The sequence below is a fragment of the Orbicella franksi genome, chromosome 6, assembly GCF_964199315.1.
Source record: "Orbicella franksi chromosome 6, jaOrbFran1.1, whole genome shotgun sequence".
Taxonomy (NCBI): domain Eukaryota; kingdom Metazoa; phylum Cnidaria; class Anthozoa; order Scleractinia; family Merulinidae; genus Orbicella; species Orbicella franksi.
In genome coordinates, this window is record NC_138150.1 from 6,138,291 (window position 1) to 6,156,528 (window position 18,238).

An 18,238-nucleotide genomic window follows, 5' to 3' on the forward strand; every position below is an offset into this window, starting at 1 on the left:
ATGAGGGGAACTGGACACTAGAGGTTAATTGAATATCTTACCGCTGACTAATTTTGTGAGTCTGTCGTGTGCTCGAATCCACCATGTTTCGGCGGGGGAGATATTTTACGCATTTTTGCCGGACTTTTCTCATTTGAAAGGTGATTTCTTGTAAAATAGTCCTGAGCTTGCTGTTTTAAAAGGTGATTTTGTTATTTTGTACATATTTTATTCTGGGATACCTTTAGAACATTTGTCTTTATGCATAGTTGTGATGTAGAGTTCTCCGATAAGAATTATGTATCAGATTCTCTTTGATTAATCAAGCTTAACTATTGCTTTATAAGCGTTTACTCCTGTCTTAGTTCTTAAGTGATAACAGTCTACTGTAACCTGTGGTTGAAAACCCCACTTCACGTGTGGTTCCTCAAGACCCTAAATTAAATAAGGCAGAACAAATAAAGGTTGTTGAAAGGCTAGCCTTTCTTTGAATAAAGGGTGGAGATAGACATGTACAGTACAACTTTGTTGCATAACCTTCATACAGCAAGGTTATAGGAAGTCAACGATACCAAATGTTTTGCGTAAATCAAACCTACAACTTGGTTGTAATTGTCGTGTGCAACACAAAAATGTTACACAATTTTGAAACATGGTTAAAAAAATTCTGTTACAAGAGTAACTTCGTTGTGGTCATCATCATCATTGTCATTGTTGTCGTCATCATCATCATCATCATCATCATCATCATTGTAAGGCCTCAGTAGCAGCTTTAGATGTTGTTTAATATGATGAAAGGTGTACTCAATTTTTGCATGCCCCCAGCATAATGGGCTTCAAAAGTCACATATGACTTGTGTATTCTAAATTTGCACCAAGAAATCTCAACTTACTTCATGTCCATTACAGAATGAAGCTCTGAAAGGTCACAAGTTATGGGTCGGCGAGCCAAAGATAAGCAGCTTGTGGCTCAGGCTTCCAGAAGACGAACTGTTCTTCAAATAGACAGAGTATCTAGAAGAGAAGTTGGGGAGGGTATGTAGGCTGGTGCATTTGTAAATCTAATATAAACAACCAATAATTCTGTGCTTGTGTGTAATGACTAGCTCACGGTCTTAGATATACTAATAATAATATTTCTTAATTAAGGCCAGTGATAGTGACAAGGCTTATGTGCCATGGAGGTATCCATGGCAACCATAAGAGCAGTGACCACCAGACACCAATAGGATCTGTGGAGATGCTTACCAACCCAAATACTTGTCAAAGTAGAGAAGGGCTGAGTGAGAAATGCAAAGCACATATCACAAGGTGCACATCCACAGGGAGGTCATACTCAACACATGCGAGGCACACGGCAAACTTGTAATGACCTAATAACCCAATGACCCAATGCATTCGACCATTACAGAAATTTGCTTGATTGTTGCTTGTTAAAATTTTTTGAGCCAAAATTTGGACCATTTCTCTTATTAGCAGTCATAATTATATACCTTAAAGGCCAAAATTTCGACCATTTTTCTTATTAGCAGTCATATGTACCTTAAGAAGCATATCTCTTAGTTTGTATAATTGCTTATTTTTAAATGCAGTTCCCATGTCAAGTGGTTTAACGAGAACCATCAATCCTAACAGCATAACAGGTAATTATTGTACAGTGCAGTCAATAATAAAAAATAATATGATCAGCTGTAATAATTTTAGATACGCACTGGCTAATAATTTTTGCTACTCAAAATTTTATTTGTTTACACACTCATTAAACTCTCAAATATACCAACAGGAATTATAGATATATGGAGAATAAATATTCATAATTTAGACCATGGAATATTCTGGTTTATTTGATCTATGTGTTTGACTCATTCTCAGGTAACTGATTTTGTCATGTGTGTTGTTTGATGCTAGTGTATTAGTGAAGCTCTTGCAAATAAATCACTCAGTAAAGTGACAGTTTAGGCATGGTTGTGATGCCTTATTCACTGCTCTGTCAATGAATATCATTCTGTAGGTATTGGTTTACTTGGATCATATGCTGACCACAGTGATGACGAAGGTAAGAGACATGATAAATTAAAATGTTGTCATTTAATTCTTTTTAGTATAGAGGGTCTGAGTATACAATTCAGATCTAATTCATATTAGATGTTAATAGCTTATAATATAATTCTTCAAAATTTGCTCAGAGTACAGAATGTAAGGCTATTTCAACATTATGAGTATGATAACCAACCTCTTTAAACAGCTTGAAGAAAAACATGCAGAAGTTAATTTAGATGGAAGGTTTGCTGAATAGGCCATTTCCGAGTTAGCTTGTGCCTCTGTTTCAGAACGAGTCTTCATGCAAAACCTTTCATATGAAAATGAGTTTGATCTGCATGAAAATGAACATGTTGGCGGAAAGCATTTCCATATGAATGGTTGTCACGAAGACTCGTTTTGACACAGAGGCAAAAGCCAACTCGGAAATGGCCTATTTTCAAATATGTATGTATGTTATTCAGTGGTACTTTAGTAACGGGAGTGTTGACCACTAAACAAGAGGTTCTTGCCCTCCTCTAAACAAGAATGAGAGATTACCAAGTTCTGTTTTTTGGTTGTTTGGATCTAAAGACTTGCAACGTCCTTCAATTTTAAGGAAACAAAATAATTGTTTATTTTTCGTGTTTTATATGACCTTGGCCTTGGTTGGTTGGTTGGTATTGCCATTGATGTACACTCTTAATTTCAGATTATTTTGTTAATGAAAATGTATTTGAGAACTATTATTTTGCCTTCTTAGGTAACTAGCACCAATAACATTCTTTTTTTTACAGATGACGAAGAGAACCTTGACAATAATGATCAAAATGGCTCAATAAACTATGAAGAGGAGTCTGCTATTCCCAGCACATCGTCAACTGGACAGCATGCGGAAATTGATGCCAAATTGGCAGACTTTTTTAAAGTAAGACTTGTTACCCAAAAAGTTTCTCGAGATTTTTAACATTAATTGTTGTTATTGGTCTAGCCTATTCAACTATCACTGATGGTCAACAAAAATTGTTAGTTACTCAGCAAAGCCAACTTGTCTACATATATGAGACAGAAGTTGCTGCAGGGGAGGGGGGTCTCCCATATAAAAAAGGACAGGGTGCTTGTTGTACCTTCTAGGAGTTAAAAAAGTGGTTTTGGTGGCTCTCAGGGTGTTCAACCTCAAAAAGTCCAAAGTGAGAGCTTACGTTGTACCTTTTAGGGTATTGAGCTGAAAAAAAAAAATGACAGGAGATATTGTGTCATTTTAGAATTTGTATTTCTTAGTGGTGAAAAAAAGTTCAAGCCAAGCCCACAAAACAGGATCTTGGTACCTTATAGGGGTTCTTTTCAAAATTTCTAATGAGCTTCTTGTCCTATTTCCTTGGGAGTTGCCCTGGAGGGTCATAGATGGTGGTTCAAGTTAAACAATGCTGAATGTTCCTATAGGAAATAGAATCAATGGATGCAGACACCACTAGCACTGTGGATGATGGAATGGTGAACAGACAACCAGAAGAAGCTGTCAGCTCCACCACAGAAGATGAACGCCCAGTGATGTCTGCTGCAGAAGGTTCTGACACTTGGGTAGATGCTGATGACAATGGAAATGAAGGTACTTGGCAATTCTTGTGTAGTATCAGTGAGTCTAGCATGTAAATTATTTTATCAAGTTCTCTCGACAAAATTGTACCTGGTCAGATTTTTCATAATGAGAATCCTGGAGGAAACTTTTCGCTCATTTGGCAGGCACATTTAAGGTGGCCGAACACAGTTTTCGCGCGCGCTTTTGCTGATGCAATTCTCCGTGCGCACAAGGATTGCAAAAACAAACATGCTGTCAATAGAGCGATCATTTTATTTATTCAACACCCACACTATCTGCGCTATTTTTCTCTATTATTGAATGCAGTGTATTGATGGCTTTAGTCTTTTATTACAAAAATGTGTTAGAAAAGGTAACGACGCAAAGAACCCAGTAACTCTCAGCTTTTTCTTTGTTACCGAAAGAACCCAGTTAAATGCAGTGCATGCGCGGTTGCTCGAAAAATTGAGACCGATTGCTTTTGCAGAAACATGCCGATTTCTAGCAATCCAGTCGTTAGAATTTCAAGAAATTTGGCAAAAAAATAGTTCAGAAACCACGTGAATGATTTATCGCAAAAAATTTGAATTTTGACATAGGGAATTTTTAATAATACAGAACATGCAGTGAAAACGGTTAAAGGCGAATTACGAAAATCGCCTATGTCAAAATTTTATTAGAACAGTGTTGACAGAAGGGATTTAATGTGACTGGATTTTTTTTAAATAAACAAAAACCATTTTTTAAGCCTTGTTTTTAACCCGCCCCATTGCCATGGCAACAGCACACACCTTAGCCAAAATGCGATAATAAACCCTTCTGTGGTTAACCTTGACACTTGCAAAAAACGGGCGCCAAAGCATAAATAGCTTAAAAGTAATGGTGAATTAGGCATAGGCTCTTGAAAACTGTGTTTGGCCACCTTAAGTTGTGTAAACATTTTGAATAAAGATGCTCTTGAGGGAATGACCCTTCTTTGAATTGATTATTGTCATGTCCGAAACTTCTTTTCCTCATTTGACTTGGATGAAAAAGAACTTTCAACCATTTAATGTTTGTCACCTTTTACTTGTACGATGAAAGAAGGTACTTAATAGGGTTTTTCCTAACTCTGAGCTTCCTGAATCCCTGTAGATGTGTTCCCCAAGATTTTTTGTGAGAGAATAATGTACATATTATTTTGTACACCCAAGAGGGCTATTTTATTTTTAGCATACATGTGCATGTAATCTCATACAGGTATGTAGCTAAGTCCTGGCTACTGGTTATGGTTCAGCTTCTTAATGAGCCAGCTTAGTTTTTTTCTTAGCTGAAACAAATGTAGGTATTTAGATTGGCAATGAAGTTGTCAGATCTTGACCTGAAGGTTTCAGGTACTTTTTAAAGCCAAGGTGTCAATGAGGAAATGCATGGAGCTTTTGGACATGTTTCCTCAGATTGTGAAAAGCTTTCTATTGATAAGTTGAATAATGCAGCCCCATCCTTGTCTGGTTTTTGACCCAATATTTTACTACCTCTTACTGTATCTGGAAAATTGGTGAATGTAAAGAATCTAATACATGCTGGCCAGCACATCAGCCAACATGAGACATTAAGAAACAAATCTCACAAAGATTTACCTTGAATAGAAACTGCTTTGAAAGTGTTTTGTAGTATAAAAAAACACCAGTCGTCCACATGGCAACAAGTTGACTACTCCAAAATGTCTTGATTCTAGGGATATTATGTGAATTCGGTAGTGCTAGCTGTCCATTAAACTAAGACTACGGAAATAAGTAATGTGAAAAATTTCCAAGGAGTCTCAAAAGTTGATGATAAAATTGAGGATAAAACAATAAAATCAATCATTGATCCTAAGGAGGCATCTCATAAATGGACCAGAACAAGAAAGCTCAGCATGGAATGGCACTGAAGCTGGGCCTTCGTGGTAACAAGCTATTGAAAAATGCATGATTTGTGAATCATTGCGGAGAATTTTTGGGAGAGGGGAGCCACTTTTCTGAGCAAGTGAAAATGTCCACCAAGCGAGTGGATTTTGAGAGTCACTTGCCGTAATGGCAAGTGCTATCAAAATTTAGTTTCCAACACTGTACACGTAAGTGGTAGACTTGATGATCGGTTCAGATTGATCATTTCCTTTACTATGGAATTTACCCTTTTTCAGCAGGTGACATGTACCCGTGGCAGGCCTGCCTTGATGAAGCTACAAACTGTTATTACTACTGGAATATGGAAACAAATGAAGTGCAGTGGCATCCTCCTGAACAATTATTGTCAGCAGCTCCCGATACACAAACTGCAGGTGATGATCAACTACCTGGTATTGATGGTGAGGAGAAATGTGAACAAGGTGATCTAGAAGATAAAGACGATTCTGAGGAGGCAAAAGGTGATTTAGAAATTCAAATAGCTGCTGCAATGTGTTTACAAGTTTATTATGTGTCTGATTTGCAATTGTGCCTGTGGTCAAAGTTCAGATTCTTTAGCAAAATATTCAGAAAGAAGCTTGCACTGTATGAAAGCTCTTCTCAGTAACTTGTGTTTGAAACTTCATGCACTATAGGATATTTTTTTTTGTCAAGACAGAATCTCACCAGGTTGACCATGGGAATGAAATGGGGTACCTTCTGGTGCCTTGTTAAATGGAAAATGTGTAGTTCACACTCTTTTTGGCTGTCCTATCACATGCATATTGCTAAGTAAACTGTTTTTTATTATTTATAGTAACTGTTGTAGGAAATCAATATTATAATAATTATTTTGTAGGTCAAATTGTTTTAAGTTGGTATGTTTCTAGCATGATAAAGAGTACATGTAATCTTCTTTAACTTGAAGATCACACTCTGAAAATCATGTAAGACAATTTATATTTATTAATTTTATTCCTGATGATGATGATTTCAAGTTGTTTTTAAGTGTTATGAGTGTTGTCTGCATGTTTAAGCAGATAAACCCAGATTGGAACAAATTAAGAAATTATATTGAGTATCAGTTTTTTATCAGAGAAAGAAGATTGTCATGATGACAGTGATGACAAAGAGAATGACAACAACAATGATAATGATCGCCTTTGGCTTGTGGGGTTGTGTGAAAAAAAGTTAAGAAATTATGTTGATCTAAAAATCTAAAATCTTTACTTGTGTATACCAATAATAATTATAATTAACTAATATTGAAAGTATGGCTATCTTAAAAATGAACTATTAAGGCTGAAGAAAACTTCAAACTTCAAATCTTTGAAATATTCCCTTGTTACTAAAAATGTTCTTGTAATTTTCGAAAGCACAACTGCCCATGTGTTGACTTATGCATGTATTAATCTTGTTGTCTGTTTTACCAAGAAATGGAAAATGAAGAAAAACTGTCAGAAGATGCCTCAGAAAATGACATCAGGGAAGCAAGCTCAAAAGACAACAGCGATGATGATGATGTTGAGTCCAGCTTTCAAGTGGTTGATTCATGGGAAGATAGAGACAGTGACACTGAAAGGTCAGGAGAAAAGAGAGCTGCCATACAAAAGGCTAGTAAATCTGTCGACAATGAAGAAGAAGTTCCAGCAAAAAGACCAAAGCTTATGGAAGTGGATGAGGACTCTGATGATGACTTTGCTGCTCAGCTGCTGGAAGGTCAGGATAGAAATTCTCTTTAACAGATTTACACTGAGTTTTGTAATTTTGTATGGAGAGTGTAGTGGTACATCAAGACACAAATTAGGAGTCCTGCAGGGTAGCAATTCAATTTCATTTATCATTCTATTAAACTTCACTTCACTTCTTTTAAACTGTTGTTAATTTTTATAATCCACCAAATGTTTTAGCTCGCATGCAATTGGTATAAATGTGCCATGTGACTGAATATTCCCCAGCTAAAACTGTGGAATATCTGAGTGATATTCCCCAATTTTCAAAATTGCACATGTTGTAAAAAATATTTGAAGGATAATAAATGGAATAGCCTCCGTTTCAGGGCTCAAAAAAGTGCTGTCTTGTCCAGTTCAGTCCAGGGCAAGTAGATTTTCCCACCGGGCAAGTAACTTGTCATTTTCACTTGTCTGATGGGCAAGGGATCAGGCATATTGTCTGGTAACTAAGCAAAGAAAAAAGTCAAGTTAGTCTTGCCCTGGGCAAGCAAACTTTTAGAGCTGCTTGTCCAAAGGGCGAGGCGTAATGAACATTTTTTTTTTTAAGCCCTGCATTTGGCGCAAAAATATGCTCTGATATTTGTCCTCGGACATTATCAGTTCCTCGAAGCTCACAGTTTTCCTCGAGTCATGCTCTTGCAAAACTGTTCACTTCTCGGAACAGACAATGTCCATGGACAAATATCCAAGCATATTGTGGTGCCAAATGGAGGCTATTATTTATGTATTCCTGGCTGGTTTTTTGTTATCAGACACCTATGAGAAAGCTGGTAAGCAGGACATTTTGGTGGAGGAGAGCATGGAGATGTCTGAAGATGAAGCTGACAAAGACAAAAATGAAGACAAGGAAGAGAAACCTCTGTTGCCACCTGAAGTCTTTGAGCATCTGAAAACTGTTGGCACGGAGGAGAAAAAAGAAGAAAAATCTGTTGCAGGTGACAACTAATGAATCAGGAAAAAAAACTTTGATGTTAATATTAAAGGAGCTCTGCTCAAAGTGTGATTTTGAGTGACTTAATGCAGAGTGATATTGCATATATTGCACAATATTGCAGAATGGTAGAACAAGGTTCTACTTAGAACGGCAATTTTACACAGAAGAGCTTCAAAAGTTTCACACAATGCAATCTAATCATTGCAAGCAGTATTGTGAGCAATGTTGCACTGTGTCTGCATTGAGGATGGTCAGGAGATTTATGAGTGGTGCACAACTTCATCATACTTATTACCAGTTTCCTACCACATAAATGTTGTGGCATATTATTTCGGACTTGTTTTATGCATTGCATGTAGTTGTACTCTATTAAATAAAGCTGGGTTTCAAACACATTAAAACATGCTAAAGAATGCCCTGCGTGATGGTCCAGGTCTAGTTGATTTTTTCACTAATTGTTAGTCCGTTGGTTATCTGTCACTTTTCATATGGGCAACTTTTTAGTTCTTACTTGAAGTGAGGCCAACAAGGGAGACCTTCGGGCTAGCCCAAAGAGCAACTTGGCTAATCTGTTTTCTTTGCAGGCTTATCAGTAGTCCTGTTTTAGTTGTAAAAAGACAAACTGCATTTATTTGTCATGATGCTTGTATGTTTTTAAGTTAATGATAATTATGCACATATTTCTTGGCCATCTTGCAGAGGAAAAAAAGGAGAAGTATAATACAGAAGAGGAAGGTTACAGGGTAGGAGAACTTTTTGACCAAGGTTAATAAGAACAGACTGTATGTTCATGCAGAAAATGTGAAAAAAATCCATGCAAGTATAGAATGATAGTGTAGCAAGTATTAAAAGAATACATGTATCTGAGGACGAACATTTCCAAACATAGAAAGGGAAGGCAAAAGTTTGGCTTTGGTTTATAGCACTTTCCTTGCCCTTAATTTTACTGGATACCCCAGAACATTTTGAACATCCGTTGATGCATTGTTATTTTGTACTTGACTTAATGAATGTGGATAATGAAAATTCTAAGTCTGGATATTCTTTGTATTTAATTCACAGCTGAAAATCTTGGATTTGACGTCAGTGCTCACCAATAAGCTGGATTTCCTAGAGGTCTCTCGACATGGTGTGTCTGACTTGAAGGTTCTGCTCATTGAAATGGAGGTAAGGACCACTCAGGAGCTTTACCTTCAATAGGTTTGTCTATGTGCATGTATATAATTATAGGTACATGTAAAGTCTGCAAGTGGCCTGTCAAGCTGGAGCTTATCCCGGTTTCTGTAGCATGACATGACTAGGAGTATTTCTACTCCCCACTGCAGATGGGATGCTAGTCCATTGCATTGTTTCCCCCTAACATTAAATTATTAAGTACATGTACATGAAGTTTCATTTGAATGGGCACACACTAGGGGTTCATCCACAGACTCACAAGTAAGAACCACCCTTTACCGCATGGTAAACAGTACCAAGTACTGCTCAATTGCTTTCATTTAAATAGTCAAACACTATGGTTTCATCCACAGACCTAAATGTTAGAACCACCTTGTACAGCACAATAAGCAGTACCATAATGGACAAGTTTTGTTTTGCTTCCGAGAACGAAAAGCTTTCTTGAGATTATGGCCCCAAAGATCAATATATTGTGTCTAGCAAAACTAAGTTAGGTTTATATATTTCACCTCCAGACACGAATCAATGATTGGCGTGAAGGAGCTCTAGACAGCCGTCACTTGATTGACAAGCTCGGTGAAGCTGACAAGCGGCTCAAGGAGTATGAGGAGTCTGCGGCCCCCCCTGGCTGGTTGTGCCACTGGGACAGGTACTGTATCAGTCTTGTGTTTTGCCAGGGGGGAGTATCCTGCCTGTTTGGACTGAGCAACAGGCTTGGAGTCATAATGAACTGTGCACAGCTATAGACTGTGATAATTATCAAGTTGTCTCGTTATGGCTTCCTCGGGTTCATCGTCATCTTTTAAGAAGTTGGTCAGTGTTAGGTTCGTGAAAATTTCAGAAACTAGCCATCCTTCATTGATGTGATCCATATGTGTAGTGATGTTTGTTCTCTGTTCAATGTTCTGCTGCAAGTGTTAGTAGGGAACTTAAGCACGCACGTTTTTGAGACGCGGACGGTAACCGGAAGTGAGCTTTTTTCACTTTAAACTTGTCCTCACACAACCATATTCACATTGCTAAGTATCTTTTCTTCATTAGTGATGAGTAGTATAAAAATCTGGGGGACAATACGGACCAAGCATGCGAAATCTTCTCTTCCGGTTGCCATCCGCGTCTCAAAAACGCGCGTGCTTAAGCTCCCTATTGTCTTGTCTGTGCATGTGTTTTGTCAGTCTTTTGTTTCTCCTTGGTTCAGTTTCAAGAAAAGTTTGGGCAAAGGCATACTTGTAAAGCCCTGTAGAAATCCCCTTATTTTAAAACACACGCTAAAAGCTGGCCTTCCATAACACGATTTAAAAAAAAAACACACAGAACTTACTTGAGCTGTTGACGTAATGAAAGTGTTTTCCAAGAGAAATAGAACAAATCTTCCCCGTTTTTCTCTTGAGTGACATAGAAACACTCGATAAAGTTTGGAAGAACATTCTGAACTTTGAAAAGCTACATGGAAACAATTACCTGCTGTTGTTGTTCCCAGAGCCTTTCTTGTTCTAACAAACTGCCACATTTTGTCTCTATTTCAACAAAAACCCGGCAAATGTTTTATTTGTTTGGTTTTTGATTTTCACCGATTTTTAGTTTTGAGAAAACAAGAAACATTGTACTAGAGGAAGTTTGCTTGCAGAAACATCAGGAGGAAAACAGTTCTGATGTAATGACAAAACTGTGTGTTTGTTATTTTCCATTTCTTGGACAGAGGCATGAACGTTTATGAAAGTAAGGGAGAAGTCTATGTATTGAAACTTTTCCCTCCATGGCTACAGTATAGGCAACAGTTGAAAAATCAGTTTCAGTCAACAGCTTTCCTTTGCAATCTTCTTGACCAATCCTCCCTACTTGGAGGAAGGATGCTATTCCATGCAGGGCCTTTAGGTGTTAGGTGTCTCATGGCCCTACAAAGTTCAACTTGGCTACATAGTTTAATCAAAAGTTACCTAAGAACTCAAAAGTACTCATATCAACTTGTCAGTCAACAAGTGACATCACTGCCCAAAACTGTGGTTTCAATCATTCGTAGAGACCAAGTCAGTACAATCTTGTGAGTACCCATACAGTGTAGCATGTGTTCATCTGTACATGAGTATGTGTGTCTGTCTGTCTGTCTGTCTGTCTGTGTCTGTGTATGTCTGTCTGTTTATGTCTGTTACCCTAGTCTGTGGTTGTGCACTTTGTATTGTGGACTGGATACCCTATGGCACGTCAGGATACTGGACTCGAACTCACCTCGCTGATGATCACCACCACCACAGCAAGACCAGCATCGCAAGACAAGAAACAAAGTAGGACATGAGCAAGGTCAGTGGAACTGTATGTACAAACATCTTCAACTCCTTAGTTTGCTTAATTAAAACAGTTATGTGCATCTTTGGTAATACATTCTTAGCTCTTGAGGAAGAGCGTACAAGAATTATTTACCAAGGAACTTGGTTCGAGCATTCATATTGAGTGAAGAAGTCATCCTTGCGAGAAAATAATAATATTACCTTTGAGCGATGCAAGAAATTTGGCTGACCTAACAGGAGGGGTTTTTTGACAAAAAAAAAAATATGAATTTTTATTTGAATATGGATCCTTGTCATGGATAGTTTTACGCTCATTATGAATGCTCTCCAGTTGTAAAGTTAGGAGAAGTATTGCCATGGTGTAGCATTTCATTCTGTTGTTTTGTTGTACTCTGTTTGCTTTTGGCAGGACACACAAACGATATTACTACACGAACAGGGTGACAGGCGACTCGCAATGGGAGTACCCATCAGATGAGAGTGGGCCAGATGTCAAGGAAGACACACCCTCAGTAGAGGCACCGGTCCAGAGCTCGGCAGCGGCTGTGACAAGCAGTCAGAGTGTGGGAGTGTGGAGCTATCCAGGTAAAAAATGTTATGGTAGTAGTAGTGTTTCCCGGCATTTGTCAGCACTTCTTCTTTGATGAATCGATTCTACTGTCCTGTCAAGCTTGAAAGATCAATTCTCTTTACTTTCTCCATAAAATTCGTTTGAGTTTAATTCTGAGAATTATCATCTGACGAGAATACAATTCTGTTTCTCTCAGCTTATTTGCCGATGGTTCAAGCGCCCGCGATGTCAGTTGTCATGCCAACCGTACCAGTGGTATCCTCTTCAGTTAAAACAGGTATAGCTGGTTTGTATCTAACGTCATAAAAACCCTCAACCACTGGCCTTGTAGAATTATTTTTGGCGGCGTTTTGGTGTTACATCTCGTATTTAGAATTCCACGCGATAAAAAAAAGGCAAAAGAACTTTTTATAACGAGAAGAGTGCAAAATGTACTTACGCCGAATTATGCCCAGTCTGACAGGAAACAGGTCGTTTGTGTTGCTGCGTGAAAGCTTTCCCTACCCAGTCATGCATAGGCCTGTAGACCTTCTTCCTGGTGAAGGTCTGGTTCAATACTGGAAATATCATAGTTATCATATTTACCACATGTATTAAATAGTCAATCGCTACTATAGAGCGTATTCTCTCACGTGTCCAGCTGCCATGCAAATTTGTGGGAACAAGAGAAATTGTTTACATAGGAAAAGAGTTGAATTCCCACAGGATTGGTTTGGTACACCAACATGACCGCCATTTCATTCTTTTGTTTTGTAAAAGACTGCCCCATAGAGTAGTTGAAGGCATATCTTGTGGGCTTAGCAGTAGAGACAGTATTGGCACAAGGGGATTTGCGCTTATTGATTGTAACTTCTTTCTCTTTTGTATGTTGTGATTCACTGTTTTATGTGGTTTTATTTAGAGTCCTTTGTCAATCCGCCTGTTCCCGGAACAGATGTTGGCTCTGAAGTTGTGTCATTCACCGCCTCGTTTCCATACGAAGAAGAAGAATCACCTCCCCCTCCCCCAGGTGTGTGTTTAGTTAAAGCGTGAGAGTCCCGAAGTTAGCGTTGTATTTTAACCTTTATAACGAGTCCCTATTCAACGGACGCCTGTATTGAGCACACAATGGCACTAAATGAAATATATTTAGAAAGTTTAATTGCTAAAAATCTCAAGTTTCCCGAGGCCGCACTGAATTTACGATGCAGCACTGGATCTTGTTTTTCACAGTGTTTACTGAAAACTGATAATTCCATTCATTTGAAAGAACAGGTATAATAGTGGTTTCACTGTATTCTGCAGTCCCGTAGTCGGTGAAAGTGATAGCGAAGTGCTGCAGTCGCAGAATTGTTTGGCGTACATGCATTACGGTGCGGACCGCCGTTAGGCTCGGTTACCACCGTTCTCGGTGTCCCCACCCCCCCACCCCCCGAGCGCGGGCTCCTTTCCCGAATAGCGGCTGGTAATTTTAAAACTGCGGTTCTCGGTAGCAGGATAAGATGAGGAATATTTCTATAGGAGGGTATTTTCATATTGTGATTTAGGTTTTTTTTTTCTTGAGAAACCAGGACAAAGTGCAGCCTTTTATATAATTTCGGAATCACTGGTTAAACGTCCTAGGAAGTCAGATAAATCACCAAATTTAACAAGTTTTCGACAGTGGTTTGAAATGAGATGTTCTTAATTGAAACGTATAACTCTGTCTATTTCCGGTCGACATCGCCGTGGAAAGATCTGTGACGCCTGGAAAATATCAGCGGTGGGGTAATTTAGTCCTTAAACATGCGATGTCTACCTGGTTACGATAAGCACTGCCATACGTAACTATTTCTTTTTTTACAATAACTGCAGAAATTCTCGTGCGCTCATTGGCTAATTTTCATTGTCAATATGCGGACAGACACATGAATTTATCATTTATGCGATGCGTCAACGAGCGAGAACGGACAATTTGACAATTTGTTATCGTAAAAAAACAATACGATAGCGGATCCACTCGGCTATCGCCTCGTGTATCCACAGCTACTTTGACAATGTTATGACGAAATTCATGATCATTAAGAGGACAGACGCATGAAAAACTGACGTCAATTTGTTAAATGTCACACAGGTACAGACGATCTCCCTCCTCTCCCTCCAGTGGAATCCTCTGCACCCCCACCTCCACCCCCAGAACCAGCAGAAGCCCCACCCCCTCCCCCTGGTGATGAAATGCCAACAACTTCAGTAGCAAAACCTGCGTCACTTTCACGACCTGTGGTCGACTACTCCGATTTGGACATGGCTAGTGCAAGTCCCCCTCCTGTGACTTTGCTTGCAGCAGTGCCACAAAGTACTGGGATTCAATTACCAGCGCCGCCTCAGGTTCGTGAGATTTATATCAAGAGTGATTTAGTGTTTTGCTCGTCTTGCCGTTGTTTTCTTAACTTGCCTTTTTTTTTCTATTTAGGAAACGACTGATGCTGTAATACCCTCACCGGCGACAGTATCGACAAAACCTAAAGTCAAGAAGAAGAAAAAGGTGAAGTTTTTAAAAAAGTTGCTTGCTTTAGGTTCCATTCACACTTAGCCGGAGAACTTTGAAAACGCAGCTTCATTTCTACGGTTAGGCCTATCGTCCACACTAATCCGTCACGAAAACGGAACTTTTCGAAAACGCTCTTCAAACCGGAGGAATTTGAAAACGCCGGCTTTGCGTTTAGTGTGGAGAGAAAGCATTTGAAAACGGAGCTTTCTGAAAACGATGACCTCACGCTAATCGTGTGATTTCCCTGCCCGGTTTTTTCCCAACTCAAATCCAAAATGACCGGTGATTGTTGCGTTTTTAAACTCTTCCGGCGTAGTTTGGAGGAAAACATTTGATGCGTTTACAGAGTGAAACCTCCGTTTTCAAATACCTTCGGCGTAGTGTGGACCGTCAGGGCCGAAGTTGATACTGTCACACTAAAGACGTTCCTTGCGTGACGGCTGAACAGTTAACTGTCATATAGGTTTTCTGTTTCACTGTGATCTTACTCCTCTGATCACTGCTGTTGTAAGCAGATGTCGTGTGACTACTTCCATAAATGTTCGAAAATTTAAGGTGGCTCTGAACCCCATGCAGAAATGTTTCAAACTTTGCCAAAAGTTGCATCTTATCCTGCTTATCAAAAATTTGAAAATAATAAAAAAAATAGTTTTACCGCGTCGTTTTCGAACTATGAATACTTAAAGCGAAAGTTAAAGGCGTTTTTAGCAGGTGATGCTGTTGCTATGGTAATCTACTGTCTCACGAAAATGATACCAATGTGTTCACCAATGACTGGACAGGATTTTTTATACCAAACTTGTAGCATCAACTTAAGGCTGGTTTCCATATGATCGCAGACGATCGCAGACGATCGCAAAGAGAGTTGTTTCCATATAATCGCAGACGATCGCAAGCGATCGCAGAGCCGACTGTTGCATACATTTCGGACAGCGGAACTGTCAAAATTACACGCGTGTTGTGCTGGCGGGAAATCGCAGCAAACAATATGGCGGACGTTGAGGAGGAAATTTTGCTGCAAACAAATTTATTTCTTCTTTTAGTCAACCTATTTTGAAATTCTCTTGGCACTGCATCTCGCCCCGATCCAGAAGTTAGCGTTTTCAATCGCTTCAGATAACGACCATACGCAGTTCTTATGTTGCGGAATTTGACCTCCGCCTCAGCCGCCGATAAAGTAAATTTCTCCCCGATTTTTTCCCAGCAGTCAGCCTTTTCGTTTTTGTATTTGAAATCTTTACTGTTACGGTGGTTGTAATGACGTATCAAAATCTTGGAAAGTCTTGGAAATTGCTGGGAACTGTTTTGAACCACCTTAAAACAAAAACATTTATTACGTGAAATATTCCATTGCATAGGCAGTGTTCCAGAGAAGTGAGGGGTCTCGGGTCATAAACCCGACAAGATCAGCTACATGACCCGACAAATAAAGTAGAAATTTATAATGATTTGGTGGAAGCAGCGGGAATTGACCCGTTGGAATTCTGGAACCGTTTCTGGAACCTTACGTACGGATCGTTCTGACCGTTTCTACCGAGCCAAATATATTATCTACCCAGTAAAAGCAAAGATGAGGTTTTCAATCAACGTTTGTTGCTTGTTTTCCAGACGTCCAAAGTTGGTTCGGCGCTTCTTTCGTCCAAGGCACGGAAAGTTTCTTCTCTGGTTCAGAAGTGGCAGAGTATAAAACAACAAGAAGAACCAGCACTGGACAGCAGCGAAGACGAGGAGGAACATAATGATCCTGTGCGACAAATAGAAGAATGGAAGAAAGTACACTTAGAGAGGTATTTGATTGTTTAACGTCAAGTCATCGATTTCGATTTATTTAACTTGAACGCTTTTTTGAGATTATCTTATGTTGCAAAAAACCTTCAAGAATTAACTGATTTGAAGCCTTTGGCTTGGGTTCTCTCTGTGCCGTCTTGAGGACGAAATGACGCGTGATTGATTAATTGACGGATTGATTGATTGATTGATTGATTGATTGATTGATTGATTGATTGATTGACCCAGTCATTCATTTGTTCGTTCGTTCGTTAGTTCGTTCGTTAGTTCGTTCGTTAGTTCGTTCGTTAGTTCGTTCGTTAGTTCGTTCGTTAGTTCGTTCGTTCATGGAGTAATGACAGGAAGTTTTGGTTTAAGAGACGTTTGTATGACGCTTGAATGCAAGCTAAAATGCTATGTACGACATACATGCCTATATTTTCTCAATCCGGCAGTCTGCGCGCCAAAAACTCGTAATTCTAACATGGCCAGGAGGCTTTCTGCCGAAAAGTACAAATTTTCTAAGATTCCGTTGTTTGTTAATTTCCATAAGAGACTTTATACAAAGAAAGCAAGACCAAATAAAGACGTTCGGCATCTTGGAATCTGCGTGTTTTATATGATAAAGAAACAAAACCAAAGGTTATTGACGACATCTATACGTCTGTCGTCCAATTGATCATAAGTAAAAACCAATCTAAATGCGAGGCTAATTTGAGTTATTATGTAAAGGTATTAGTATTACAAGTGGCTTGGATCAAGTAGAACCCCATTTCAATCTAACATTTTGCTTTCCCCAGTGGTCAGGCAGCTTACAATCCTAACTTTGAAGAAATCAAGGGGGACTGGCGAGAGAGAATCCGACAACGACAAGCCAAGGCTAAGAGTGGGGCTGCTGCTGACCAGAAAGACACGTAGGTTCAAAACAGTAGTTGAAGCAAGAAAGAAGTTTGGTGTCCGGTCCTCCGCGTCACTAGCGGCCGCTTGGAGGCTAAACGGCTAAACGGCTAAACAACAAGGAAAAGCTTAGACTTCACTCCACAGAATTGGAGAAAGGAAAGCTGTTGAGATGTATTAAACATCCCAGACTCGTAGAGACTGCAGCAAATGTTTTCCAAGTCTAAACTTCACTTTCTAGTGAGCATCTTTATCTCCTAAGCCCTGATAGATATCAACATATAGATTCTCCTTACCGTTCCATACATATTCTTATGCTGCTAGTTGGGAGAATGTGATGATTCAGTACGTCTGTTCTCTCGTTTATCAGTTTCGTAATTCTTATTACCTGTACACCTGTCTCTGCCTTGATCTTAAGAAGAGAGCCGAGATGTTGATCACCGTTAGCGGATAAGACTGTGTATAAAGAAGTGTAGTTGCGTAAAACGTGTATATAAAACTGCGATTTGTAGCTCTACAGTTTGTAATTTCTTCAGTTTTTAGTTGTGCACAAGTTTACGGAATGCGTCAAATTAAAAGGCCGCTCCTCCAGGAGTCAACGAGTCCAGTTCTGGTCCACTCTCTGTCACGCAACGTTGCGTGACAGAGAGAGAGGGCCGGAACTGGAGTCAGCCTGTCCCTTCATGTTTAGCCGATCTAGCAAGCGCTGGAGCTTGAGGATTTATACCATGTATACCAACGCTTGAGCCACCTGTGGTGAAACCGTGAACACCAGAGATATTTATGGATGCTATTGCGTAGCAAGGGAAAAGCCAATTAGCGTGAGTCAACTAAACCGCTAACAGCAATGGTAATTTGGTTTGTGATTTTGAGGTTTGCTCT

General features: G+C 39.2%; 1 protein-coding gene across 2 annotated transcripts; it reads left to right on the forward strand.

The window, feature by feature from the left end:
- Positions 1–55: 55 nt before the first annotated feature.
- On the forward strand, positions 56–17,500 carry LOC145490542 (uncharacterized). 2 transcript variants are annotated; one of them, XM_081469646.1, is made up of 19 exons: positions 56–140; positions 889–1,014; positions 1,572–1,622; positions 1,991–2,035; positions 2,796–2,926; positions 3,442–3,607; positions 5,742–5,966; positions 6,919–7,203; positions 7,970–8,152; positions 8,851–8,894; positions 9,214–9,318; positions 9,843–9,976; positions 12,022–12,197; positions 12,380–12,460; positions 13,085–13,192; positions 14,276–14,529; positions 14,615–14,686; positions 16,301–16,479; positions 17,260–17,500. In XM_081469646.1, exons 2-19 carry the CDS (start codon positions 915–917, stop codon positions 17,375–17,377), a joined length of 2,457 nt encoding a protein of 818 aa, XP_081325772.1. In that variant the 5' UTR covers positions 56–140; positions 889–914; the 3' UTR covers positions 17,378–17,500. The 2 variants fall into 2 exon arrangements, with proteins under 2 accessions (XP_081325772.1, XP_081325771.1); XM_081469645.1 differs by having other exon boundaries at positions 72–182.
- Positions 17,501–18,238: the final 738 nt, after the last annotated feature.